At 47.3% G+C, this 26,965-nt stretch overlaps 1 protein-coding gene across 20 annotated transcripts in view; it reads left to right on the top strand.

Moving 5' to 3' along the window:
* The window catches only part of LOC128769236 (receptor-type tyrosine-protein phosphatase F), a 160,064-nt gene that overhangs the window by 124,155 nt on the left and 8,944 nt on the right, over positions 1–26,965 (top strand). For 11 of the 20 annotated variants that reach the window (XM_053882746.1, XM_053882745.1, XM_053882748.1 and 8 more), the window contains 12 exons: positions 378–950; positions 2,178–2,278; positions 3,341–3,594; positions 3,675–3,750; positions 5,111–5,338; positions 12,401–12,540; positions 13,570–13,581; positions 16,133–16,245; positions 18,715–18,747; positions 20,921–21,018; positions 24,518–24,641; positions 24,783–24,958. In XM_053882746.1, coding sequence (XP_053738721.1) covers positions 378–950; positions 2,178–2,278; positions 3,341–3,594; positions 3,675–3,750; positions 5,111–5,338; positions 12,401–12,540; positions 13,570–13,581; positions 16,133–16,245; positions 18,715–18,747; positions 20,921–21,018; positions 24,518–24,641; positions 24,783–24,958 — 1,928 coding nt within the window. The remainder of the gene's footprint in view (positions 1–377; positions 951–2,177; positions 2,279–3,340; positions 3,595–3,674; positions 3,751–5,110; positions 5,339–12,400; positions 12,541–13,569; positions 13,582–16,132; positions 16,246–18,714; positions 18,748–20,920; positions 21,019–24,517; positions 24,642–24,782; positions 24,959–26,965) is intronic. The other 9 variants (XM_053882758.1, XM_053882759.1, XM_053882751.1 and 6 more) reach the window with 3 other exon arrangements.

Below are 26,965 nucleotides of genomic sequence, written 5' to 3'. Positions count from 1 at the left end.
TTATTATATTTAATGATGATATGGCATATTATTTTTAAATATAAATCTTTGGCATGAATTACAGTCTAAGTATAAAATAACATAAAATAAAATATGCCAATTAATGTATTTATTTTTATCAATGATTATTCATTACAAAATAAAAAAATAATAATAATATAAGCTAAAAAGAGTCAGTGAAAATTAATGAAACCATTACACTTTTTTAAATGTATTGAATTAGTTTTATTTCCTGAGGACAAGAAACAGAAATAGAATTTCGATAAAGTCAAATCGAGTAAACAAAATCCATTCTCAGTTCATTCATTATACCATCAATATCTGACTGGTGTTGACGCCGCGTGTGTTGAAGTGGAGTCTCCTGTTGTGACACCCAGTCCCGGGGAAGCCCTCCATGATCATCAGCACCACCACGGAGAACACGGCGCTGGTCCAGTGGCAGCCTCCGAAGGAGATGGTGGGCGAGCTGATGGGCTACCAGCTGCAGTACAAGCGCACCGACGACGACAGCTACGTGTCCCGCGAGCTGCGCAAGGTGGACGAGCACTTCACCGTCACCGGGCTGCACAAGGGCGCCACCTACGTCTTCCGCCTCAGCGCCAGGAACCGCGCCGGCATCGGCGAAGCCTACGTGAAGGAGATCACCACGGCTGAGGACGTGCCCACGGGCTACCCCCTCAACCTGCAGGTGACCGGTCTGACCCAGTCCAGCACCCAGCTCACCTGGGAGCCCCCCCTGCTGGCCGAGCGCAACGGCAAGATCCTCCACTACGTGGTGGTCTACCGGGACATCAACAGCCAGCGGAACAGCACCAACCGCACCGCGCACACCAACATCACCATCCACGGCCTCAACCCCGACACCACCTACGACATCAGGGTGCAGGCCTTCACCAGCAAGGGGGGCGGCCCCCTGAGCCCCAGCATCCAGAGCCGGACCATGTCCAACGGTAAGACACCCCCCCACACACACACACACACACCAACCGCGTTTGATTCTCTTCTTTTTCATTTCATTTTATACATTTTTTTTTACATGTTGTTCCATCAAACATCTTTTAATATTAATATTCATATCTGGAACATAGCTTTGAATATTACATTTTTTTCTAATCAGAATGGGAAAGTAATGAAAAAAGATTTTTTTTTTTGTACAAAAAAAATAAATTTGTTTACTTTTTTCAGGTAAAGAGTATAAATATATCTTTTTTTTTGTAAAAGTTTAAAATGATTTAAATTTTAATTGAGCGTCATTGGCTTTCCAACTCGAGAGAATCAAATTTGTATTTAAAAACAAGGTTTTTGTTTTTTCTTTTTTAATGTTGTTCTGTCAAACATCTTATTCATATCTGGAATATATACAAAATTGTTTTAAATTGTTTTTCGAGTAAAAATCATGTTTTTTCTAAAAGTTTAAAATGATTTACCTTTTCATTTTAAATAATTCCAGTGTCATCGTTTATTGTTTGAAAATGTTCTTCATTTTAACATCGTCATGTTGCACAAGGTTCTTAGGTGATTTTTTAAAAAAGTAATTACTTAATTTTATTTATTTATTTGAACTGATATGACATGTATTTTATGCCTATTCATCTTTACTCTTTCGCTGTGGGATGCTAATGTTAGCATTGCTAGCAAAGCTGCAGATGACAGGTTCTAAAATTGAAATTTAATTGACGATGCAAATGTGGGCTAAACTGCTGAGTCATGCTAGCGACACGCTCACGCACGCCGCCAAAGCGGTTCCTTCCTTTTCACACAAAGCGCCTGTTTTCCTCGCCAAGTTCACGATTCAACACGGCTTATTGATTTATAGAGCGCTAATCTGGTTTCACGCTGTGGTCACATGACTTGATGTTCGTCTCCGGATTCTTACCTTTCATTGTGCGTGGGGGGCTATTTCCAGATGGAGGCTCCGCCCACTAGCGCCGAGCTAATCTGGCGGATCTGTTGCGTCCTCCAGCAGAAGTGTTAAAAATAGGAGGCGCTGGAGAGCAGGTTATATTTAAAGGCGTGAATACGATTATGGATGTTTCCATGAAGCTGCCTGAGGCTCACGCTTTGCCAGAGTGCGCCGCGCTGGCTTGGTTTACAGCGTGTTGGTGTTGACACACTGGGATTACAGTCGGCTTCACCGTCGTCGCTAACCGCAGGATGTGGCGCCTCCTTCCTTCCAGATTTCCCCACGTTGAACTTCGGTGTGAAGGCTGTGATGAAGACCTCCGTCCTGCTCACCTGGGACCTTCCTCCCAACTACAAGGCTCAGACTCCGTTCAAGGTGAATTGACCTGCCAGTGGGTGTCTCTGTCTGTGTCTGCTGTCCAGGGTGTCCCCCCACACACTTCATTGAGACAGTTGGAACACAAGTAAATAAGACACTATGTTATTTATGGGAGCCATTTATTGGTTTAACTGGTAAATATTGCAGTTATGGTTTCGTATTTTGCAGAATCAGACATGTATTTCTGAAAAATCAGAGATGTTTTATTTATGTTTCAAAGTTTACTACAAGGTTTTAATCTAATTTAAAATAATATTGATTTTTTTTTTTTGTTGGATTTAAAATGAACAATACAGTCAACAATACAGTTTATAACATGAATTTACGAATATATTGTTGTCACATCAAGTAATTTAAATTGGTATAAAAAATATGTTGTTCGAACAAGCATATTTTAATATTAATATTCATGTCTGGAATATATCTTGGAACATTAAATAAATCTAGTTTTCTTTTTTTTGTAATTACAATGGGAAAATAATGAAAAAAATATTCAACTTCACATTGATTTTTGTACTTTTTTTTGTACAAATAAATTTACATTTTTAAATAGTTTAAAAAGTAAATAGTTTAAAAATCTTGTTTTTTTCTAAAAGTTTGAAATTATTTCATTTTTAGTCTAAAATAATCATTTAAAATTATTTTATTTTATTAAGTATATTTAATGTACTCTCTGATTAGGAATAAATTTGAACAGCTGAAAGTTGTTTTATTTATTAATGAATTTCTAATGAAATATTTTCTGTGTCATTTTAGTTTAAGACTTAAATATTGTTATCAATGAAGTTGTAGAACCCAAAATAAAACTGTCCATGGAAACTGTGACTCACTCAAGCTCCTCGTAATTGAGGTCACATGACTCGTGAAAACACATTAAGAAGAACAACGGAGTGACCCGCCCCCCCACTGTCTCGACGTCCAATGAGATTCACAGTGATCCAGAAGGAGCCAGTTTGAGTGACAACTGCAGAGCTCCTTCTCCAGGCTGTGATCCGGCCTCGCTCCCCTGATGGTCCAGGCGAGAACATGACGTGTCTGCGCTCTGGTTTCCTCCCACAGATCCTGTACAACCAGCAGAGCGTGGAGGTCCACGGCGACCGGAAGAGGAAGCTGATCTCGCAGCTGGAGCCGGACACCGACTACTCCTTCGTGCTGATCAGCCGCGGCAACATGGCCGGGGGTCTGCAGCAGCAGGTGTCCGTGCGCACGGCCCCCGACCTCATCAAGACCAAGCCCATGTACAGCACCCACCAGGCTCACGGCGGCAAGATGACCATCAAACTCCCCAAGGTCCAGACCACCACCAGCGTCAGGTGAGCTCTCAGCCGGGCACCTTTTCCAGCGGCTCCTCCAGCGCCGCTTGTCTGACCGCCGCCCTCCCCTCTCCTGACAGGTGGTACTACGTGGTGGTGGTGCCGGTCTCCCAGGCCAGGCAGTGGACCAACCCCGACGAGATGGACCTGGACGAGGTGAGCCTGCCAGCTGGTGGCTGAGTGGTTAATGGGCGGGGGTCAGAGGTCAGCGTCAGCGTCTCCAGCTCCAGCCGGGCAGGAAGTGTAGCTAATTATCCGGGTCCTCCGGGCGGGACTGGGAACAGTGACTCAGTGGGGCAGGTGGGAAGTGTCCTAATTGGACAGACGGTCCACAGACAGAAGCAGCTGGCGCCCAGGAAACGCTAATGTGGGTCTGAGAGCCAAAGCAAATGTGAAAAAATGACCAACTACTGTCATGGTTGATAGATTTTCTGAGAAGTTATTATTATTGTTTTTGTTGTTGTCGTTTCTAATATTTTTTTCTTTCTTGTGAGGCTTTCTTGTGATTTTTTTTTTTTTTATTGATATGATCATAAGAAATTTTCCAAACAAAATAGAAGAAAATATATATTCTTTATTCTTTTGTCAAATGATTTTTACATATTTTTTCTACTATCGCTATTTGGCTCATTTGGAAGGTAAACATTTTTAGGGTAATTTTTAAATAGTGAAAAATAAAAATAAAAAATATTCAGTCATTTATAAAGCCAATAATTATTTTAAAAATATATTGTCACATCAAGAGATTTAAAATGGTATTAAAAAAAATTCAATAATAAAAGAACTTTTTTTTTTCTTTTGTCAAATTATTTTTCAATATTTTTTCTAGCAAGCTGTTCATTGATCACTAATTAGCTGAATTGGAAGGTAAACATATTTAGGGTAATTTTTAAATAATAATTTTTAATAATACATTTAGAATAAAAAAAAATAGAACAAACAATTCAGTCATTTTTAACGTCAATAATTATATATATTGTCATATCGAGAGATTTAAAATGGCATTTTAAAAAAAAACTTTTCTTTTTTCAATAGCAAAATAAAATATATAATTTTTTATTCTTTTGTCACATTATTTTTCAATATTTTTTTCCATTAAGCTGTTCACCGATTGGCTGAATTGAAAGGTAAACATTTTAGGGTAATTTTGAAAAGGGAAGTTAATATTTGTTGCTCCTTGCTCTTTGATCAAACAGCTGAGTTGGTGTGCGATATTTAAGTGAGATTTATGGCCTCTTCCTGGCTGTGTTGCATAGAAGCTGCATGGTGCGCAGGAGAGTCGGCGCTGAATATTAATAGCAGCGCTTAGACCCGACTCCTGGCTGGACTTGGTGGAGTTTGTTATTGTTTCTGCTCCCTGCAGGAGGCAGCCAGCGCCGCTGCTGGACTCATTACACACCAAGCAGTTCATTGTCTCCTCCCTCTGACGCCCTCATTTAATAAAGCTGCGTCCGCAGGCGCCAAACAGACCTTGGCTGAAGCGCCTGCCTTCATCCCACCATTGTGTCTGTTCCAGCTTCTGAAGTCCAGCGAAGGGCCGGCGCTGAGGCGGCGCCGCCGTCACCTGGACTCCTCCAAGCCGTTCATCGCCGCCAAGCTGACGTCGCTGCCCACCAACTTCACCCTCGGAGACGAGAAGATGTACAACGGCTTCTTCAACAAGCCGCTGACCAGCCAGCAGATGTACCTCTGCTTCGTGCTCGCCGTGCTGCGGAACAAGGGCGCGGACAACAGCGCCAACTACGTGAGTGGCGCCCTCTTTGCTCGTCCAAAAACACAGAGGTTCCTCCGCTGTTCGGGGTACTACCCTGCTGAGGTCACAGGGTCAAACTCCTCATCCACGTCCTCTGTGCTCATGACTAGTGTAGCAGGTCTACTCACTCTGATTTCCTCCTGTCGTCTCGATCATACAGTTGAGCCCAAAAGTGTTGCCCACTATCAGTGAAGCACTCCATCACCCACTTTTTAAAAAATTAGTATTTACTATTTTTATCCACCAACTTTTTCTGAGGGTAAAGATTTTATTTATCATTACACATTTAACATTGTCAGCACTTTTAAATCTTTATTTTTTTGAAGATCTTTATGCGGCTTTCTTTTTTCATTATTTAAAATTTATTTAGATGTATTTTTTATTTATTTAAAATATATAGATATTTCATTATTGGTTGCTTCAATTATTCCTATTTTTCCCCAATTTCTTAAAAAAATGGGAGTCATTTATCTTCGAAAAAAATGAGAAGAAATATTGACACTTTTTATGCAGATTTTTTTTTTACTCAAACTATTCTTTTATTTTATTTAAATATAATAATACAATAAAACATGTCAACGCTTTATCCAAAAAAATATTTTTACTCATTACTTTGTTATTATGCCATTTTTTTTAATTATTTTTTTTTGTTATTGGAATTGAACCAAACTCCCATGATATATTTCTCATTATTTATTCTTAATTTAAATCATGAATTATTTGTAAAAAATAATAAATTGTAATTGAATAATAATAATAATAATAACCTTCCGCTCGCCCAAACTCTCAACTCTACACCGAGTCATCATCAGGCGACTGCTGTTCCCTCTGTGATTTTCTGTTCACTTGCTTTTAGAAACTTTCTTTTCCCTGGAAAGGCCTTGATTTGAACTGCTGCCATCACTGTGCGCCACAAAGGCAAAGTGTTTTCATGACTCCGTGAGCTCTGTCTTTTTGTTTGTGTCATTTCTCTCTCCCCTTCCCCACACCAGCTCCTGTCCCACTGGGAAAATAATCTCCCCCCTGAAAATGGAAGCAGTTATTCTCCAGTATGGCGGCGCTTCTTCTCCTTTCTGACGCGCTGCTCGTGTTTATCGCCCGTCCTGCGTCTCCAAACTCTTCCCAAAATGTCAGCTCGCGCTTTATTGTTGCTTTTACTGCCACTGAAACGATGAAAGTCGTCGTAAGTTAGGCGACGCGGCCGCCATCGATCCGTCCTCGCCGCCCGCAGGACCAGTCGGGGATCCTTGCAAATGCAGGAGCTTCAGAAGCGGCGGCAGGACTAATGCGGCGGCGTGAACTCGCCGCTCGCTCTGGGGGAACACAGGACATGCATATTCAGCGCCGGGGCCCTCGGCTGGCACGGCTTCATGTCCGAGACCAAATCTCCTCAGCTTTCACCTTCTTCTCCCTCTCTCCTCCGTCTGTGCTGGCGCCGCTAAAGGAAGCGGAGGAGATCGATTCGTGCGGCTGGAGTTAAGAGGAAGCTCGGCCAAAGAGCCTGTGAAGCGGCCCTCGTCCCCTTTAAGGACTCTTTTAAACGCCTCCCCCCCCGCGCCGCCGCATGTGTGACGGGCGGCCGGGATCCATTCCACTTCAAACACACGCTTAAACCCCAACACCTGAGAGACGGCAAAGGTCAGATGGGTCAGATTTCCGACTTGTCTTCTCCTTTGTGCTCTCCTTCCTTCAACGTATTCCCACCTTTACACTTAATCACAGGGATTAATCGGCTCCACGCCTCTAAATTAACACGAGTCTTTCCTGCGCCGACGCGCCTTCTTTCTTCGGATCTCAGCGGCTTTATCTCCAGGCTCCTTTGTTCAGCCGTGAGCATCAGAACCGGATCACTCCCACTGCGAGACAAACTCCGACCCAGATGAATCGCAATGAATTGACTCGGTAGTTACCTCCAGTAGGAAGGTTTTAGCTTCGTCCGTCTGTCGGCGAAATGACTCGCCGAGTCCGAGACGAAAAGTCTCAGTTAGTGGCGTCGATGATGGGATGAGAAATCGATCATCAGATTGTGTCGGTGTTGTGAGGTTCCATCTGGATCCAGGAAGGTTTTGAAGGGTCATTTGCTTCTTGTTTAGGTTCGAAACTACCTAAAAACTGTGTCTTAAAAAAACATCTTTTCATAAGACACAGCAGTAAATGAGATTTCATGTGAGCTTTGAAGCAAAATCTGTTCGTTCTATGTTGTTTTATTGTTGCTGGAAGACTCTGCTGACATCACTGGCTGTCAGCCATTTTGTTTTACTGGTAACCTTCTATGCTGCTATGCTAATGCTGTTGAAGGTAGACTGAAAGAAGGGACGTGAAAATGAAGAGGCAGAAATGAAAAGGAACAATATTAGGAGCTACTTCCTGTTTCTCCTTTCAAAGGCAGCTCTGATGAATGGCAGCATGTCTTGAACCCGGTCATATCTCTTGAGTGATGCTAAGACAAGGGATGGTTTTTCATGTAGCGCAGCATCTCTTCCCTGAGCAGTAAGTGTCATCCGCCCCTCACACATTAAACCGTAAAATCTGTGTCACGTTCCGAGGAAGCTGATAGAAGCCAGCGCACACGTCTCTGGTGCGGTTTCTTCTGTCGCCCCCGACGCCAAACTGTAGCGGTTTATTAGCAAACACCAGGCGTTTGAGAAAGTGGGCGCGTGCGGCGAGATGCAGCAGCAGCAGTCGGTGGCGGCGGCCGCCTGCAGCAGATTCCTCACCAGGCCCAGGAGAATAGGACAACAAGTGCCGGAGTAAATGACTTGTGTCTCCGCAGCACCCAAACTCCCTGAGCGCGGATCAAACACCACCGCCAGGGTTTAATAAGTCGTGTATATCAACGGCCAGCGGCAGCCCGTCGCGCTCGGAGGGAAGAGGAGAAGGAAGGAAGAGAGGGAGCCTTCATGTCTCCTCACAACCTGGGGCGGGTAAACAAGCCGGGGGAAGTGTGAAATGGGATGATAGATGCTGGGTGTGTATAAACAGTATCATTTAATGGGGAGAAGAGAGCGGGAGGGAGGGGCGTGGAATACCGTGTGATGTGCGACAAAGTCTGGGGAGAGAGCAGCGCGTTTGGGTCAGAGACAAACAGGCCGTTGTTGGAGGCGTCGCCGAGTCACGCAGCTGCGGCTCGTCGTGACAGTGGGGTTTGAAACTTCACTGAGACATCCAGGCCGCGTTTTGAACATCCCTGTTACGCAACTCCTCGTCTACATTCTGGACGTGGACCTCAGTGAAAGCGCCGCCATTTTCTCTGGCTTCCCCTTGACACTGAACCGTCCCTCCTCTGGGTTCCACCAACTGTCACACAGCCCGAGGAAGCAGCGAGGTCCGGGCCCGTGGCAGGAAGTGCCCGCTGACCAAATGCTCTGTTGGCATCCGACCTGTGAGGCCGGCAGGAGCGACGGCTAAAACAGCTGATGCAGTCTCTTTATCTAAATGCTAAGTTAAGTAAGAAACATTGATACTAATGAAGCGCTCGTCGTTCTGGACGGCGCCGATATGAATGGGAGGCTGCAGCTCCCAGCGCTACGGAAGGTGAGTCGGTGTTAATGGTGTTTTGCTTTGCTGCACAAGTTTCCTGACATTTATATTCCGCTCACTTCTCTGCCTTTGCAAGCTCTAATTCTGCTGCTGCTCTGGGCTCAGAAACATAGAAGTCTGTCTCCTTTTGAAAGTTGAAAAGGCTTTGACAAACAATATCAGCAACGAATTAGGTGATTTTTTTTTTTCCTCTCCCCACCAAAAAAGTCTGTGAGGGTCGATTGAAGGGAAACTTTCCCCCCCCCTCACAAAGGCGGCAGGTCTGTGCCGCGTGTCACTTCCGCTCCTGCGGGCGACTCCCTGCAGCGACGCCTGCAGAAGTCAGGATGCTTGTTTTTCTGCCTGTCGGTGTGAGAAAAGTGGAGTTTTGGGGTTGTGAAGGGGACGAGCGTGAAGGAGGAAAAGGTCGGCGTACGTAGGGGAGAGACCGGACCCTGCAGCCACGTCTCTGTTCCATGCAGATAAAGGCTTCCTCAACTTGACGCCTCCTCCCTCTCGCTGTCTTTTCTCCTGTCATGCAACTGCGATGAGAGTGTGGGCTCCTCCGTCCCCACAGGGAAGCTGCCAGACACAAAGCGGGCACCTTTGCATTGGTGTTTGTTTTTCTGACGCGCACCCCCGCGGCTGCTTTAATCCACTTTTGGAGAGGCGACGGGGCCGGCAGGGTCAATGGCAAGTCGAAACAATTGTGCTTGTGCTGCGAGATGCGGATCTGCAGCTCAGGGGACGACTGCGCTAACGGAGGAAGTTGTGTTGCCCCAAGGCCAGATAGCAGAGTCGATACGCCGCTGCAACACCTCGCTCGCTCCGTCTCCCGGCCCCTATCAGCGCAGGCTTTCTCCAAGACAAACACTTGTTATCTCCACACACTTCGACCCGGACACTGGCGACGGCTCAGGCGAGAAGTGCTGCGCCGTGTTTGTGCACCGGCTAAACAGTGGTGTTGACACACCAAGCAAGTCGACTTGTCTTGAAGAAAGATTTGGCTTTCAAGTCACTGGGAGGAATGCAAATCACAGCGCAGTGCAGTTATCGCCACCGTTCAACCACAGGGGGCGCTAGCGCATCAGCAGGCACATGCCACGGTGATAGGCTGGTTTTACCAATAGAGATGTGTGGAACAGACTCACGTCCACCAAAGTCACTCTGAGTTATTTGTCAGCATAATCTTGATAACTAAACCCAGTATGTTGTCCTTTATTGTGCTGAGTCACTCAAATCATTCTGGATTTGGTCACTTGAATTGTTGCTTGTCCAGTGCGGGACTCACTTGGATGTGTGGGATTCAGATCCACGTGAGTCAGATAAAAGAAATAATTCAAAACAATAGTAATGGTAATAAAAGTATTGGTGGTCATAATCTTTTCAAGACGTTGACATTTGAGTTGCCACTTGTATCTTGTGTTGCAAACTCTTGGATGTTGGTGTAGAGTTGTGTAAGAGCGCTGCGAAGTTAAAATCGGTTTTGAGCCTGGAGTTTAAGAATCTGTGTTTTAACCAAACTATGACTATTCAGTTTGCTGGTCGAAGTTTTGCGTGCTAGTTATGGTGCGTTTGCTCGCTCGTGTTATTTTAACAAGTCTTATTTACACATCTTTTTGTGTTTAATACGACTCACCCAGGTGTTTTGTTGAGTCATTATTTATTGTACGTAGCGACACATTTGACAGACTAATGCTAATGTGCTAGTCAGGCCTAGCACATCCTCCCCATCAAAATATATGTATTTCTTTCACATAAAAACATTTTGTTTCCTTGATAATTGGAGGAAGCGAACACAAGTGGGACCATCCGACCGGTCGTGTGCTACAGCATGAGCTGCTTCGCCGCGGCGCTGAGCTGAAAACATGGCGTGTTGTGGTCAGCGTCTCACTGCACAACTGCAGCCGCAGAGGGAGAACATCCTGCTCCTCCTGCCTGGTTCAGGATGCGGATGTCTTCCCAGGATCAGGACCATATTCTCCTTGTTCCTGCTGTTCTCCCGGGCGGCGGCGATGACAGAGCTATATGACACACGCTGGTGCTCTCTGAGCTCATCTCACTTTATCTTTCCAATTAATATCTGCCTGTGTGCTGAAGCGCCGGCCGCTGTGCCGCTAATGATCCAGATTACTGCTGCCTGCCGCCGTCCCGCTGCATGCTGGGAGCCCCCGTCCTCTGAGGGCTGCGATCCGTCACCCCTGCGCCTCCCTGACCCGCGTCACTCTAGTGACTGATGCCTGGCACTTTTCTCTCATCCGACTTCAGTCTCATCCGACCCACACATGGAATCGCCTGTTTTCTTTCCGGCTGATATCTCATTTACAAGCGCGGAGGCGACGCACCCTCGCGTCACGGTGGGGGCACTAATGAAGAAGAGAGGAGTCCTCTCCGCTGCCCCCATTTATCTCAGTGACCGGGGACTTTCTGGCCGTCCCTGCTTCCTTCTGTTTTCGTCTGCCGTCTCGCTCTCGGCGCAGGCACGGTAATGACCTCACCTGCTGCTTTCTTCTCTCCACTCTCATCACATCTCTCTGACACCATCTTTGAAATGCCGGCCTTCGATAGCTTCCTGCTCCTCTTTTTTGTGGAGTCACATGTTACACAGGTCTGATTGTTTTGGGAGGAGCTCAGACTAAATCTGCGTTTCTTATTTTGATGGGATTTTTCCGCCGCCGTCTCCTGTTGTGTCTGCTGGTTATGATGGTCGGTGATTTGCTTCCCTGACTCAGAGAGGAATAAACTTTATTGAAAAAGTAGTATTTGAGCACAACAATGGTGCAGTCAGCAGCGATGAAAACAACACACTGTAACCCCAGGCCGAGTCGAGACGTATGGAGTCCAAGAGTTGAAGGACTCGAGACAGAGTTGAACACAGAATCCAGAAGTATAAGTCCATCTGTCACTCAGATACACACATGTATTTTTTTTTCAAAATAAATAAAATGAATTGCTTTCATTGGAACTAACTGGCAGTTAGTGGGTCTCAGTCTTGGTCTCGACCCCAGGGTCAGGCTCTCAAATTCATGATGTGGTCTCGACTCTCTGCAACACTAATTCATATCTAAACTCACTGAAAAACAGAGTAAAAACACACTAGCCTTTCTCTAGTGTCGACGTCAGGTAGGGAAGGAGCTAACGAGTCGATCCTAGGCGCAGAAGGTTGACCTACTTTTTCAACATGACTTGAAAGTTCTGGCAGCATGACTGGTTGTGAACCGACCTGAAGACAGAGTCCAGCCACCCTTCTGAGGAAACCCATCTTAGGTCCACACTTTCACTCCCAAAGCTCTGGAACAGAAGAGAGAGGAGAAATCACCTGCAGAATGCTGACGCTTGTCTTCTGGCTCAGCTCTTTCTTCACCATGACATAAGCAAAGCAGTGGCATTTTACCAGGAAGAAGAAGTGGAGCTACGTCGTGGTTCCTCTTGAAGTTGTGTTTAGCGAGAGCCTGTGTCAGCTTGGTGACACTTCTTTTAGGCACGGCTGTTTCCTGCACTCACCGACTCCTCTCCCTCTCCTCCCCCCCGCAGATGACCTTCTCCGCCAGCCCCTACTCCGACCTGATCCAGGTCACCACCGTGGAGCAGCCCGAGATGCTGTGGGTGATGGGCCCGGTCCTGGCTGTCATCCTCATCATCATCAGTGTCATCGCCATCCTGCTGTTGAAAAAGTAAGCAGCTGCGCGTCACTTCCCATGATGTTTGTTTGGGGGCGCCGCGACAGGATGTTTCTTCCTGTTGCGTCAGGGATCGTAATGAGCTCCACTTTGACACTTGCACCTCTCTGACTCTCCTCACATCGTGTAACGGAGAGCAACCGTGGCATTGATTCACAGAAACCTGTGGGCCGTTTTTAACAATGGCATGTGAAGTGTGAGCTGGGACGACAGCCGGCGACGCCTCGGTAATGAAAGGCGCAGCTTGGCTGTGGAATCTCTCCGCGAGCACCGAGAAATGTGTTGTGGACCAAACTATGGTCATTCTGAGGGAGAGCAGAGCCGGAGCTCTCTGAAGGACTTCACACGCGCCACTCCAACTGCTTCCACCGTCCAGTTAGCTTTACATACTGCCTGCAAACGACAGCAAATATTCCTTTTAAAGTTTCTGCTATCTCGATATATCACAGCATTTGTTGCTTCTAATGGCCAATATCATGTAGATTTTATTAGGGTCCTGCTGCAGCCGTTATTTGCATTAATCATCAATTTTGGTTTTAATGAAAATACTTTTTATATTCTCTATTTTGAGTAAATTATATTTCAAAATATAAGTTAAGAAAGTATAAATTTCTATTTTTTTTCCACCAAAAAATAGAATTACATAATAAAAAAATAAAAAATAATAATAAGCTGTTAAATTGACATTTTATTGAAGAATATTTTGCCATAATTAAGTGTAAACATATTTTTTTTCATTGTGGTCAACTGAATTCACATTGTTATCATTAATTCATTTTTTGTTTTTGTTGACGATAAACAAAACTCTCCGTGCTGTTTTTATAAAATAACAAAATATTGCTAAATCAGTAGTATAATTTTTCAGAATTAAATGTAGATATTTCACTCCTAAAGACAGCGGTGTCTCCTGGGCCTCCGTCGGTGCCACTGCTGCCCCCGCGACCCAGTTCTACACAGCTGATCTGTTCCCACTCTGCCTCATATTAACCCCCCTCCTCCCTTTTCTCTGTCTTGTGAACGCAGCAAACCGGAAAGGTGGGTACTGTCGCTGTCACTCATCCGTCCCGACCCCCTCTGATCTGTCTTGTGATTTCACACCCGAGGTTGTCGGTTCAGCTCCCTCTCACAGTCAGAAAACAGACGGAGAAATTGGCCTCCCCAGCTGAGAAGCAGCCGACCCCGCAGCCTCCGGCGGGTCAAAGGAACCCCGGAGTCGTGCATGCGCATGTTCCACATGTGGTGTCCGTGTTCCCCCTCAGATCATCCGTCTGCTGTGGTTTGTGTTTCATTATGGCGCCGGTGTCGACCTGCCCCTTCAAGAGTGGCCCCCGCTGAATATGCCAAGGCGGCACCTGCTGCTGAATAGGCCATTGTGCAGTAAATGCCAAGCAGGGGAAGAAAGAAATGTTCCCATCTTTTAAAGCTGACATTTTCCAGGGAGACCGATTCCTCCGCTCTTCACCCTTTCTTTCCTCCTCGCCTCATCATGGCGGGATTCCAAGGCAGCTTCTCTCTCTCATTAAGCACAGCGTGTTCTCCAAACACACTCCGGCGGTGACATTCTCCACATCCCTACTTAAATTCTCTTAAACACCGGCTCCATGGCCCGCAAATGTTCCCGGTCAAAGACTTAACACTTTGGAAAGGCAAGTGAGAAGCTCGCATCGATCCGCGCTCCGTCTCCAGAGCGTGCGACTGCTGGCTGCCGAATGTCACCTGACCTTCTCCAAAGTGTTCAGCTAAAGTAGGGGGGTCGAACTCAAGGCCCGGGGGCCAAGTGTGGACCGGCAAATCGTTTTCTCGAGGCTCACAAGAGCTTGAAAATAAAATCATATACTGATATTAAAAGCTGGTTGATATTGAGGCCACTGAAGATCAAAGTGTTTTAACAATCTTTAAGATCACAGGGAAAATATATGGGACGAGTACAGAGGTGGTGGACCCAACTGCGGATATGGAAATTTGTACTTCAGTGTATAAAAGCCTGAACGTTTTTAATCACAAAGGACAAACGTTAAATCCAAATGGAAAACAGAGAACGATGCGGAAAAAAACAATCTTAACTTAGGTGTTAAACTAAAACTTAAGCTGAAAAGACAGACTAAAATACAGCCTTCTGTTGACTCATATTTCCTCCTAAAAGAGTGCCAGTTATTCCCTCATTTATGCGCCACATGAGCGCGTCTGCTACATCAGCACTTTCACCGCTCGAACCCGTCCCAGATGGTTCACGTTCACACGAGCCAGAACCAAACGTGATCCCACATAAAACCAAATTCTCCGCGGTCGTGCTCGTTCTCCATGAGCCGTCACGCCTCCTAGCATTAGCTTAAGCCTGAGCGGGAAAGATAACAGGTGGTGCCGCGGCCCAGGACCCGGCAGCTGAGCGGGACCGGCTGTGAAGCATCTTTTCCTGCATTCTCAGGCGTCACACGAAGACCCCGCTCCTGCCTAAAACTCGCCACTTGCAAATGGAGTGCAATGAGATGTGAAATTTCCACGGGCGCTGCGACGCCACCCATTTCCATTTTCAGTCTCCGGCAGCCGAGTGTTTGTGTGCACGACAGCGAGAGACGACTACATCTGCGCGCGTGGACAGACGCCGCCCGTCGCAACGTGAGAATACAGTCAGGCAGTCACGATGGACAAAGTCACGCTCGGCTGACCCGAGCCGCTGTAGCTGGCTAGCGAGCGCGGGCCCGGCTGCGCAGGTGCCGCCGCAGCGCTCTAATTAGCCAGTGTTGTGCCGCCCAGCTGATGAGCTAATTACGGCAGCCGCTTGTTTTCCTCTCAGTCTGGAGACGCAGTAAACACAAAGTGTTGCGACGCACACTCACACACACCAGTGAAAGTGGCAGGTTCTCGCCGCGGCACACTGGCACTCCCACACAGCAGCTGTCGTAGATGCAGCAGCAAACAAACCCAACCCGTCCACGCCGGGAAACTGATGGCAATTGGTCCGAGACATTAACCTCCAGTTGGTCACCTAATGAGGCTGATGCGCCGCCACCGACTGTCTTTCAACGGCTGCCGCATCAAAGTGTTTACCGAGCCATTAGCTGTAGCGGTGAGCTCATCGAATGTTATCAATGATAATGCGCCGTGTCCATCATGGAGTTTGCATTCGCACGTCGGGCCGGTGCCTGGTGAACTGGACCCCAGTGACCAGCTCCTGAATGCGTCTGGACTGGGCACCTCCGCTAGGTTAGCGTGTGAGCTACACCTTCGCTTGGCACCACCGGGGCTCCTGGACAGACCTGCGTCTCAGTACTCACCACAGATAGGGTTCCAGGAGGAGGAAAGCTGGCGGTATCTTGGCTGTTCCCCCCAGCCCCTCACCCCTCACCCTCCACACCGTCTAGCTTATTTTGATTCAGGCCCTGAAGAGACTGTTGGGTTCTTCTGGAGCACCATTATAAACACTTGGCTCGTTCCTCCTTATCTCAGCAGATGTCACCATATTTCCATTTGATGAATAGACTCGTGGAAGTGAGGCGCCCCTCGGCCTCCCTCCGCTGCTGCTCTCAGCTCAGTGGAGGAATCGATGGCGAGCGCCAGTTAACGCTGTATCATCTTGTCGCCCCAGGAAGCGCGCCTCCCCTGTACCCAAGGACGACCACTCCGGCGGGGTGAAGGAGCACCTGCTGCAGAACTCCAACGACCCCGTGGAGATGCGACGGCTCAACTACCAGACTCCAGGTAAGCGGCGCCCGCCAGACTAGTCCTGGGCCCCGAGCGGGCGGTTGAACGCTGGAAACCGTTTTGTCCCAGTCAGCATGGAAAACAGCCTCATTTTCCGTATGGAACAAAGTGACTTATTTCTTTTCCCACCGAAAGGAGGCGTTCAATTTTTCATCCAAAAATAGTCTCATCATCCTGAAATACTGCTGTTTAGAACTTTTCTTTGGAGTCAAAGAAACTGCAAGAAAATGAACCAACTATTCAAGCTAAAGTCATAAATGCATATAAATATTAAGAGTAAACTAACAATGAAAGTCTGACTTCTTCTCCGGTATTGAACGACAGCGATCAGTAGTGGCTCCTCCTCTATGTTAGCGCTGAAGCTAATTTAGCAGCCAGTATAGAGCTGGTTATTTTGGCATATTATAGTTCATATTCCTCCGTTCTGTACTGAAACAACTGACCGGCTTTAGAAGATGTGATTTGATGTTATATTTACGGATTCAATTTTAGTTCAGATTAATCTCATCATAACAGAGGTTTGTGTTGCTACACAATGCTGTGACTTTTTAACAAGAAATATATTTTCACATAATAGTCCAGAGTTTGTTAGTGGCTCGATACCTGTTTGTTATTGAGCAGTGGAACAACATGGCAGCCTGACCACGTGATGGCTGAACTTCTCCATCATGAGCCACAGGTGCCGCATGTGTCATTACAAGTTAGTGGACCACGTCATGTAATGATGATGCGATGAGTCCAGTGGTAACATCCTCAAATTTAACTCCCACCTCAGTCGTTTTTCCTGTTTTAATCTGAAGTTTCCGGTCAGAAATTGCGATTCATTTGGATTAATGATCTCTGGGAGAACAAATGTATGCTGTTGCTGTCAAATCCAGTTGGAAGCAGAGGAGAGAGCGGGGCGTCAGGGGCCCCCACCTGGTCCCCTCCCCCTCCATGAGCTCCCTTCACTCCCCGCAGCTGGTAATGAGTCCTGTTGCCTCTGATGTCAAGGTGAGCCAGGCGCAGGGAACAATGGAGCTGAGAGAAAATGTCAACCAGGGTGCACGCGCACCGCTGGCCCTCCTCATGCGTTACGACCGATCCCCCCCCCACAGGATCCGAGCGAGCGCCTTTGAACCCCTGCAGAGGAATTAAGCAGCACTGCAGCTCTGTTCTCCCCTCCTCCTCCTCCTCCTCCTCCTCCCACTCCTCTTCCTTTTGTCTTCCATTTCCCCTGTAGGCTAATCTCTCCTCTTTTTCCTGGCCGTTCTCTCTCTACGTCAACATGTATCTGGCTGGTCCTCCTCCCCGCGTAGCTTCAAGAGAGGTGATTATCAAACCTCACTTGTGCGCTGCTCCAGTGTTGAGCAGCTCCTCCTCCTCCTGTGGCCTCGCGCTCCTCATTCCCACACAGCAGGTAAACATTCCTGCTCCGATTGTGGCTGGTGATAAGTGAAGCTGCCAGTCGCCGGCTCACGCTTCATCTGTGCAGCTGCCTCTTCAGCAGCAGGGGGCAGCGCTCTGGAAGTCTCATGTCAAACATGCTCCTGGAGTCGCTGAGGAGGCACAGTCGCTCACGGAAACAGCGATCTGTGGCTTTCAAAATAACATTCATGACACTAATAATAACTGGACACCTTTGATCAGAGGAAAGGACCAAAATACTGTTTTTATATCAAATATATGACAGGAAATCAGATTTTAAAACAATATTTTGTATTGGATTTGTATTTTTTTATATTAAAAAGCACATACAAATACATCTTTATTATATGATGTATGCTCTTACTTGAATTATGTCTCATAATACTGATTTTTTTTTCAGCTTTTGAATGCGAGTAATTGATAAAATATAGGAATTACACAATTTTTAGGCATATATATATATATGTTGAAAATATAACAATTTACCAAATTCTTTCGACACACTTGATAACTTTGAAGTGAATAACCCAATTTCATCATGAAATAAATCATCCTGAGCTATAAATGACCGGAAAAATCTTGTTTTTCAGTGGTGTGGGGTTTATAAGAGAATATTTTAATATAAAAAGTCCCCGCCCCTTGTTTTCACTCCGTTTCTCTTCAAACACATCGAGGCGACCGCTTTGTTCCAGGTGAGCAAAAATGGAACGCACCCGAGCCAGCTTTGAAAGAGCTAACGCTAACAGCGCTAGCACGACACACGTGCTGCTGGACTGCTGTGAAACAGTGGTTCTCAGCCCTCTTCACTTAAACTCTTGCCAAGCTAATAAAGTGGCTCCAGCTTTAACAACATCTCAGGTGACCTTTCCTCAGCGCTCGAGCCGCAGCGTCTCCGGGGCGATGCTAAAGCCAAGCCTGGTGCACTGTAACAGCCGAGCAGCGCACTCCACCGCAGCGGTGCCCGACGTATTTACAGATGCTGCTTGAGCTCTGACCTGATCCTTCCTTGTTGATTCTTCTTCTTCTTCTTCTTCTTCTTCCTGCTTCTCTTCTCCGTAGGTCCCAGCACTCATCGCTGCCCCAACACGCCAAGTTAGTTTGCTCTCTGGGTGTTCGCCACACACTCGCTCATGATCCCATTCTCAAGCATCACACGGTCCGCTCTTCTCGCCGAGGTTCCTCCACGCGGCCTCTAGTGGGAGGGAAAGAAAGAACACAGCTCGATGGCGCCACGGCTAGTTGAGCAAGGCACACATTAGAATCCACTCTCCGTTTAACCGACGGCTGATGAAGACCTGGCTGTAAACACACAAACACACTAATGTCTCCTGCGCGGCAGCGCCGTCGTTCGTTTCGCTTAATCGGCCGCCGCTCGTTCTCAAGCTATAGTTAGCAGCCGCGGCGGTAACGAGGAGCCGCGACCGCTCACCCGAAAACCCGTTAAAGCACAGCTGTGTTGGGCATGCAGTGAGTCACTCATTAAATTAGCCTGGATCTGGCGAGTCGGACTCCCCACTGACTCGCCTCCACCGTCCCACACTGCTGTTACTGTGTGTGTGTGTGGGATGGGTTGGACTCTCGGATGAGTCACACGCATCTGAGTGAGTCCTTTGAGACAAGAAGCTCCTCTTTCATCTTCTTACCGACTCGTTTCTAAACAGGAAGCCATTCAGAATCACACACACGTTGTGTCTCGTAGTGACTTGAGTTGTGAGACATGTCTCACACACGTGAGGGAGTCAGGGACTCGGTTTTATTCCCATGATTCTAGTGCCAGACAGGGAGTAGTAAGGACTCATGAGTCGAGTCAGGATCATTAATGAACCGTTGCAGAGGAGCGAGTCACTCGGAAGGACACCAATCCGTGAGAATATTGAAACGCAGTCTCTCTCAGTGTCCGTGAGGCGGGTTGTGTAACTTCCCACTGCCCTCGTGTGTCACACCAGTCAACCTTCCACACAAGTTCCCGGCAATCCGGTTAAGCGCAGCGCCACGCCAAGTTCAGAGGCGCGGGGGGAATTTGTGGCGGCAGATTAGCCATAAATCACCCAATAACCCAAACGATGAGAAATCTAGGAAGCGGCAGGAGGGATGTTTGGAGTTAATCCAGGCCGGGCGCCGCGGGCCGGGCCCGCAGACGGGCTATTGTGGGGACGGGGATTTTCACGGGGCCGCTTGCCGCTCTCCAGGATGTGACAGTGTGACTGATCGGTGGAGACTGGCGGGTCCTGCCTCTGATCCCACCTCTCCCGCTTCCTTCCTTCCACCCAGTCACTCATGTGCGGCGCCGGCGCCACCTCTGTCCTCCTCACTTAGCATGTCACCAAATGTCAGCCGCCCGTTTCCACTCATGTGCTCTTCCTCTCCTCGACAATCACATCCCATGCGTGGTTGAACACCTCATCCCGTGGTGCAAGCCGTGTTTGTCTGGTGCTCCGTCCACACTACGGTGGTTTCGTGTCCCAACGACTGTCTTGTCTCAAGAGCCGCAATCTGTATCCCACATTAAGTGACCAACAGGGACGAGAGATCGAATTTGTGTTCTAAATTTGGTGAAGGTCATTTTAGATGTTCGCACGCTTGACTCACAGCAGCGAAGCATTGTAGCCAGGAATGAGTCCTGCCAATCTTAGCGAGTCCCTGAGAGACACGAAGTCATGAAATCTCATGGAAAAGGCGAATCGCACACGTCCATGAGACTCAATTGAAGTGTAGATTTCACGACTCAAACACATTCAGCGAGTCCTCCTGGATCGAGTTTCTAGACGCCAAGTGCGTGAAGCTGCTAAAGTGAATCGCACACGTTCAAGTGTGATGCAAAGCTGCAGCGCATCCTTCCAAATCCTTACAATCACTGTGACCTTCAGGACCGTATTGTCACTGGACCTAGCACTTTGGTAAACAAAGTTAGTGACGCAAGCTAAAAGCTAATTGCTAACTCCACCTGAAAACACGGCAACTTCTGATCGAGGGCTCAAATTTGACGACAAAAACGGCTGGTCGCCTCCGTCTGACTCCGAAGTCATGTTTATCGCATCAGTGCTTCCGAGGATTGAAGTTTCGTTGGCTTACGCAGAAAATAAACTCTGCACTACAACTTCCTTGCCACACAAGGTTAGCCACCGGCGCTAACATCTTGAAAGCGAGAGTGAAATGAAGCCGCGGTGGTGTGGATGGCTCTTCTGTCGGTGCATGCCGCAGTCACCTACATGGGCCCCTGTTCCCCGTCCCCCCCCCGCTGACGTCCTCCTGTCTTTGCTTCCAGGAATGAGGGAGCACCCGCCCATCACCGTGGCCGACCTGGCCGACCACATCGAGCGCTTGAAAGCCAACGACAGCCTGCGGTTCTCCCAGGAGTACGAGGTGAGAGCCACGTCGTTTCTCAAGCCTCCAAACGTTTGCCTTTGTCGCGCCGTCTCTCAGGATGTTTCCTGTTCACACCACTTTCTTCCACCATACACACTTTCTAGCGGATTAGCAGACTTTTTTTTCTATTTTCTGTCGCTTCTTTCTCCTTTTTTCCACATTTCTATTAGCCGTCCCGCCAGGAAACGTACGTGAAATGCTGAGTGGTGCTTTTTTTTTTTCCCAAAACAAGCAGGTGGCGAGGCGCTTAAGCAATCTGTGCTGGTCTTGACGTTTCCCCTGAAGAATGTTATTTCGCAGGCGGCCTCTCACATGCAACTGAGTCAGGGATTATCTCTTGTCAGTGTTCCTACTTTAAAAAAGCACAGCATTTGCATTTAAAGTGGCACAAAGTTGGTGGGCAGACTCTAGAAAAACCCGATGAAGAGCAGCAGGTTTCATGAATACTGAGGGACACGAGCGGCCTTTTGTTTATTTGTTCTGTCGGAGCCTGTGTTTGGTCTCACCAGCGCTAATCCGCTTGTCCTGAGGTCAGTGGTCTTCGCTTGTTTTCCCCCGAATGTAAAGCAGATGACCCGGTGACAGATCCACAATCGTCATGGCAACCACGTGGTTTCAACTCACCTCAGAAATTGCTTCTAACATCAAACAGTTCCATCAGTTTTTTTCTATTTAAATCAAATGGAAACTGAAGTAACACATGATTAAAAAAAAATGTTTTATGTTAAAAAAATAGTTAAGAAAATGATATGACACATTTTATTTTTTACAATGAAATTCTATTGAATCTTAAATTTGTAACCTTTAAATGGCATTTAAAAAATAAAATTTTAGAATAAATTATTTCTATATCATTTTACAACTGTAAAAGAACTTGAATATGCTTGAAAAATAGTTGATATTATTTTGAAACAATATATTTTTAATATATTTTCTTGCTTCTTACTTTCTTTTTACCCACCAATTATATTGTTTTCTTTTTTCACCGACTTGTATACTTTATTTTATCAATGATTCCACCTTTATAAATAGTATATATATATTTATCTAAATGCAAATACTATTATTTTATGTATTAACATTTAATTTTAAAATATAACAAATAAATAATGTCATTTTAATAGCCTTCAACATCATACTGACTGAGACCACTGTACTATTGTAGGTAAGATAAATGCTACTATTTGTAAGTTATTTATTTAAATTGTACAAGGCCTCTCTCAAGAGATGCTTTGGTGTGCATGACTGGATCTGTGTCGATCTCATTTGAGTCCTTACTGTAAATATTCTCAGGTTCAAATCCGTATTGCGTCCGACCCGAGCAGGGTGTTGTTGTCGAGCCCGAGATAGCGGCGCCTGACTGACCCTCAGAGACCAGGAGCAGAGCCTTCCGTCCTTCCCTCTGAGGTTTTTGCCTCGCGTGTTCACTTGAGAAGTGCACAGTCACTTCCTGCTCTCAGAGCCTGGGCCGACCCCCTCTGCGGACCAGCAGATGGTCACCCGTCTCCCTGCCGACGCCGCTTTGTCACAGTCACGTTCGCCTGCTGCTCCCGCCGCGCCATCAGGACTCGCTCGCGCCGACACTTTGCTTCACACCGTCTGCATCGCGCCCGGCCGCGTAATGAGCAGCGTTTGTCAGTCAGACACAGTCATCACGGCGCCATCATTAGGTGCATCTGAGAGCAGCATCGACCAGCAGACCTTCTCCTGTGTTCACACAGCTGTCACGTTCTCCCTCCTAATAAAACCTTCCTCCGGTCACACGGACGGAGAGACAGACGGGACTCGTACGTGTCTCTCTGCACAATTGACATCGGAAGGAAAACGTCTCGGCGTGTGTGTGTACGAGTCAAGGTTCCGCTCCAGGATCCTACTCTTCTGCCGGGTCTTTGATCTCACTCGTCGTAACAAGTTGTGATGGGATCAGTGTGACATCATTGACACCCAATGATGTTATTTATTTATTTATTTATATATTTATTTCATCTCTTGCATTGAAATACATGAGGAAAAAATATGATTGCATATTTATTTTCTTGAAATATCAGTCTAACACCTCTCTCCCTTTTAATTTCATATTTAATTATAATTATTTTATATTTAAATATAAAATAATTGTATTTTATTTTTAAATATATTTCCTTCTCTTTTCCTAACATTATACCCTCATTTACATTTATTAATGTTTTTTTTCACAGCACTCCAGAAAGTTTTGTTTAGTATTCAAATAAAACATCAAAATATATTTTTAGGAAAAAAAAAGTTTTAGAAAAACATTTTTTGTGACATTATTGGGTTTGTATTATATTAAAATTAATTCTAAAGTACTTTCTCTCGCTTAAATTTTTGTTTTGTCATTAAATGAAATCTGTTCTCAGATGCAATATTTCATTGAGACTTTCTCCACAATATGACTTGATTTGTAACTCCTCCTGAGCGAATGACTCTCCCCGCGGTCTCGTGCCTGACACTAACTACTGGGTTCTAACTGCGTTGACACCGAAGCGCCTCGCACGCGTGAGTTAAGTGAGCGCAGGCGTTTCCCGGGCGTCACCGCCGCTCCTGCTGGATTTGCGAGGGTGAAAAGGTCCGAGGATTTAGTGGACAGGGTTCCGGGCGAGCGGGAGCCGATCGATGCGGAATAACAAGAGACTGTGTGACATTATCGAGCCGGGCGACATGATGAGGCCGTCACATGCCGCCGATCAATATGCAGGCGGCGAGCGCCACGACGAGTGGAGACCTGAGGAGAAGGAAGCAGGAAGAGCGGCGGAGTCACGGTCGCTGCGCGGCTGGACTCATTAGAGCTGGTTTAACAGATTATGAGATCGAATGCAGCACTGATGATGCAGGCTTCTGACCCGATGTCTGAGAGGACTCGCCCTCCCCCCGACCCCGGGCTGGCTGGGACAGACTCCGCCCACTGCCACCAGCGAAAGCAGGAGACAATGAGTTGTGGTTTTATTTCACCATGACTGAAACTTTCCACACAAACCTCCTTCCATTCAAACTGACTTCACTCTCTCTACTTCCAAAGGTGTTTTCTTCACCAGTTTGTTCTGCGTCGCCGTCTTTGTTCTATTAATAAGCTCCGCCGTCTTTGTTGGAGCCGACTGTAGAAGGAAGAGAATCCCTCGATATTCTTGTAAAGTTGTGTATTGTTTCATGAGCCTTGATTTTCCTGAATGGAAGACACAGCCATTAAGGATGATATTTCTCTGTGTGCGGAGTTGGAAATGAGTCGAGCTAAGCTTTGGCCGCGGTCGCCGTGGCGACAGGTGTTGTTTGTTCACTAGCTTGGTAGGACGTTGTTACCTTAGGACGTGGAGACGAGTTCCGCTTTGAATCGGAGCTTGGGGAAGACGCGGCGGGTCGATGGGCAGCGCGGACAGAAGCGCTCCGCTCTCCTCCTCCCCTCCTGCCTTGGTGCGCGTTTCACCTCGGAGTCTGCCGTTTGCTCACTCGTCTGCCTGCGTCTGTGTGTTTGTGTCTTCAGTCCATCGATCCGGGCCAGCAGTTCACCTGGGAGAACTCCAACATGGAAGTCAACAAACCAAAGAATCGTTACGCTAACGTCATCGCCTACGACCACTCCAGAGTGGTGCTGACCCCTGTGGACGGTAAGAGAGCGCCGCACCCTGGCGACCCGCCTCACCTGGATGGAAAGCTTCGGTCTCTCTATTGACCCGCTAACTTTGCCAAATCGATTCCACTGCCTGTGTCGTCGTTGCTGGGACTGAACTGAGTCTGTCTGGTTCCAGCGGTGCCGGGCAGCGACTACATCAACGCCAACTACATCGACGGCTACAGGAAGCAGAACGCCTACATCGCCACGCAGGGGCCGCTGCCTGAGACGCTGAGCGACTTCTGGAGGATGGTGTGGGAGCAGCGGTCCAACACCATCGTCATGATGACCAGGCTGGAGGAGAAGTCGCGGGTAAGATGACCGTCAGACTCCAAACCGCACCAGCAGCTCAAAGACAATCTACAAAGTGTATCTGGGAAAGAGCTGAGCCAGGAGACAGAGCCGTCAATTTTCTGCTTATTCCATCCCTCAACTCAGACGTGCACATTTCCTTGACCAAACACTAGCCCCCCCCCATGCAGTGCAGCATCTTGTCTTGACATTTCAGCTCCTCTAGAGGGTTTAGCTCTGCTCCTCCGCTCTTATCTGGGCCGGGCGACCAGCGGGAGGTGAGGGCGCCGCGGAGGAAAACAAGCCCCAATGTTTTGTTGAAGGTCGAGGACGGAAAAGCGTCTCAAGTTTGCAGCCAACTCTCCCCACGCGCCCAGACGTACACAAGCGTGCAGCTGGCAAGGAGGAAGTAACGGCGAGCGACGCCTGAAGGCATGGAGACGCCCGCTCGGACTTTAAAGCGGGATTTGTCAGCCTGATCAAAGTCACAAGGACTTCAAAGGAGAGTTTGCTTGTGTGTGGACAGTATCGCTTCATGTTTCGCTTCCGCTCTTCAGCAATCTCCCAGAACTTCTGCTTCTAAACTAAATTTGTATTTATTGAGGGCCGTTTTCCCCAAACTTTCCCGTCGTCGTTCTGACATGGGCTTTTGGATCGCAGTCAAAATGGAGCGTTCAAAATGCGATGCTTTAAGAAGTGTGAAATAAGTGAGTCTTGTTAGCGAGTCGCCCCTGGTCACGCGACATGGCAGCCATTTTTTTTATCTCTATGCCTCGGTGAGGACGAGCACCTCCAAGGTCCAAGTCGTGGTCAGTAAATAGAAAACTGTGTTGCCTTGAGCAGATCTGGAGACAGATCATCTGAGACTCGGAGTAGAGCCGGCAGTTACAGTATAGTGTACGAATTTACAAGTTTCCGTAACTTATCTGCCATTTCTCAAAACTTGAGCTCATGAATCAAATCAGCTGTCGACACGATTGATGTCGTTTAGCTGCCGACTGAGACTCCAAGAAGATCAAAAGATCGATGAAAGTCATGTGCCTTTCAAGCCAAGTCATTGAGGTTGAGAAATGATTTGGAAATTTCATGGTGTTCCTGAGCAGAATGGAAGTAACCAAACGCTCGTGTTCACCAAAACCGAGTCATCCACCTGCAAACCTAGTTGTGGCAATACATAAGAGGCGAGAGTTCTGAGGCACCGCCCCCCACCTCCCACACCCCCCACTGGCATCTGCATTTCAATCCTCTCCATAAAAGAGCTGCTCAGCTGCCTTGCTTGAAAGCACTCCGTCGCCCCCACAAACCCACTAAATGGCAGCGCCACCTCACATCTGCGCCGCCAACGTCAGATCAGTTTTAATCGTTCCATAACTGGCAAACATAAATCACTGCCGTGGCGCAGGAGCATGCGCGTGCGGCGGAACGTGTCCGAGTCAGATCTCAAGTCAGTCTGATCTGAGCAGCCAATGAGTTTATCAACGCCAGGAAGCAGTGAATAAAGTTATTTGCTGGTGAAGAAGGAAGCGTGTGCTCACAATGTGCCTTGTGGAGTCTCGCAACGGTTGCAGCCGAGTGCCGGGCGATGATGTGGAAGAGCAGCGCGACGTGTGCGGGAGCTGTTCAATAGCATTTCTCTGACTCGCTTTCTGAAGCTGCCTCGAGCTTAATGCTTCACAGTGTTAGCATTTTAACCGCTGTTTGGTTAGCATGCGCGATGAGTCATCACCATACGGACGCGTCTGGTGTGTGGCTTTGCAGGATTAACTGGGATTAGCGTGCTAATACGACGTTCATGATGGCGGCCGCGGCCTGTAAACGCATGTTTCTAAAAAATGGTGCAGATCCAGTAAAAGTGGTGTCATCCTCAGCAGCAGACAAAAGTCAGAGACGCCGTCCGCGGCTTCCTCTTATTGATTCCCCTCAGGCGAACAGGAAGCGCAGGTGAGACGCCGATATTGATACGCCACGCTGACATTTGGGAACACGTCGGCTGTCTCGGCCAGCCGCTGCTAAATCGACTGAGTGCGT

This window comes from Synchiropus splendidus, chromosome 13, assembly GCF_027744825.2.
Source record: "Synchiropus splendidus isolate RoL2022-P1 chromosome 13, RoL_Sspl_1.0, whole genome shotgun sequence".
Classification (NCBI taxonomy): domain Eukaryota; kingdom Metazoa; phylum Chordata; class Actinopteri; order Syngnathiformes; family Callionymidae; genus Synchiropus; species Synchiropus splendidus.
The sequence above is the reverse complement of the archived record's forward strand: the minus strand, read 5'-3'. Positions and strand labels throughout refer to the sequence as shown.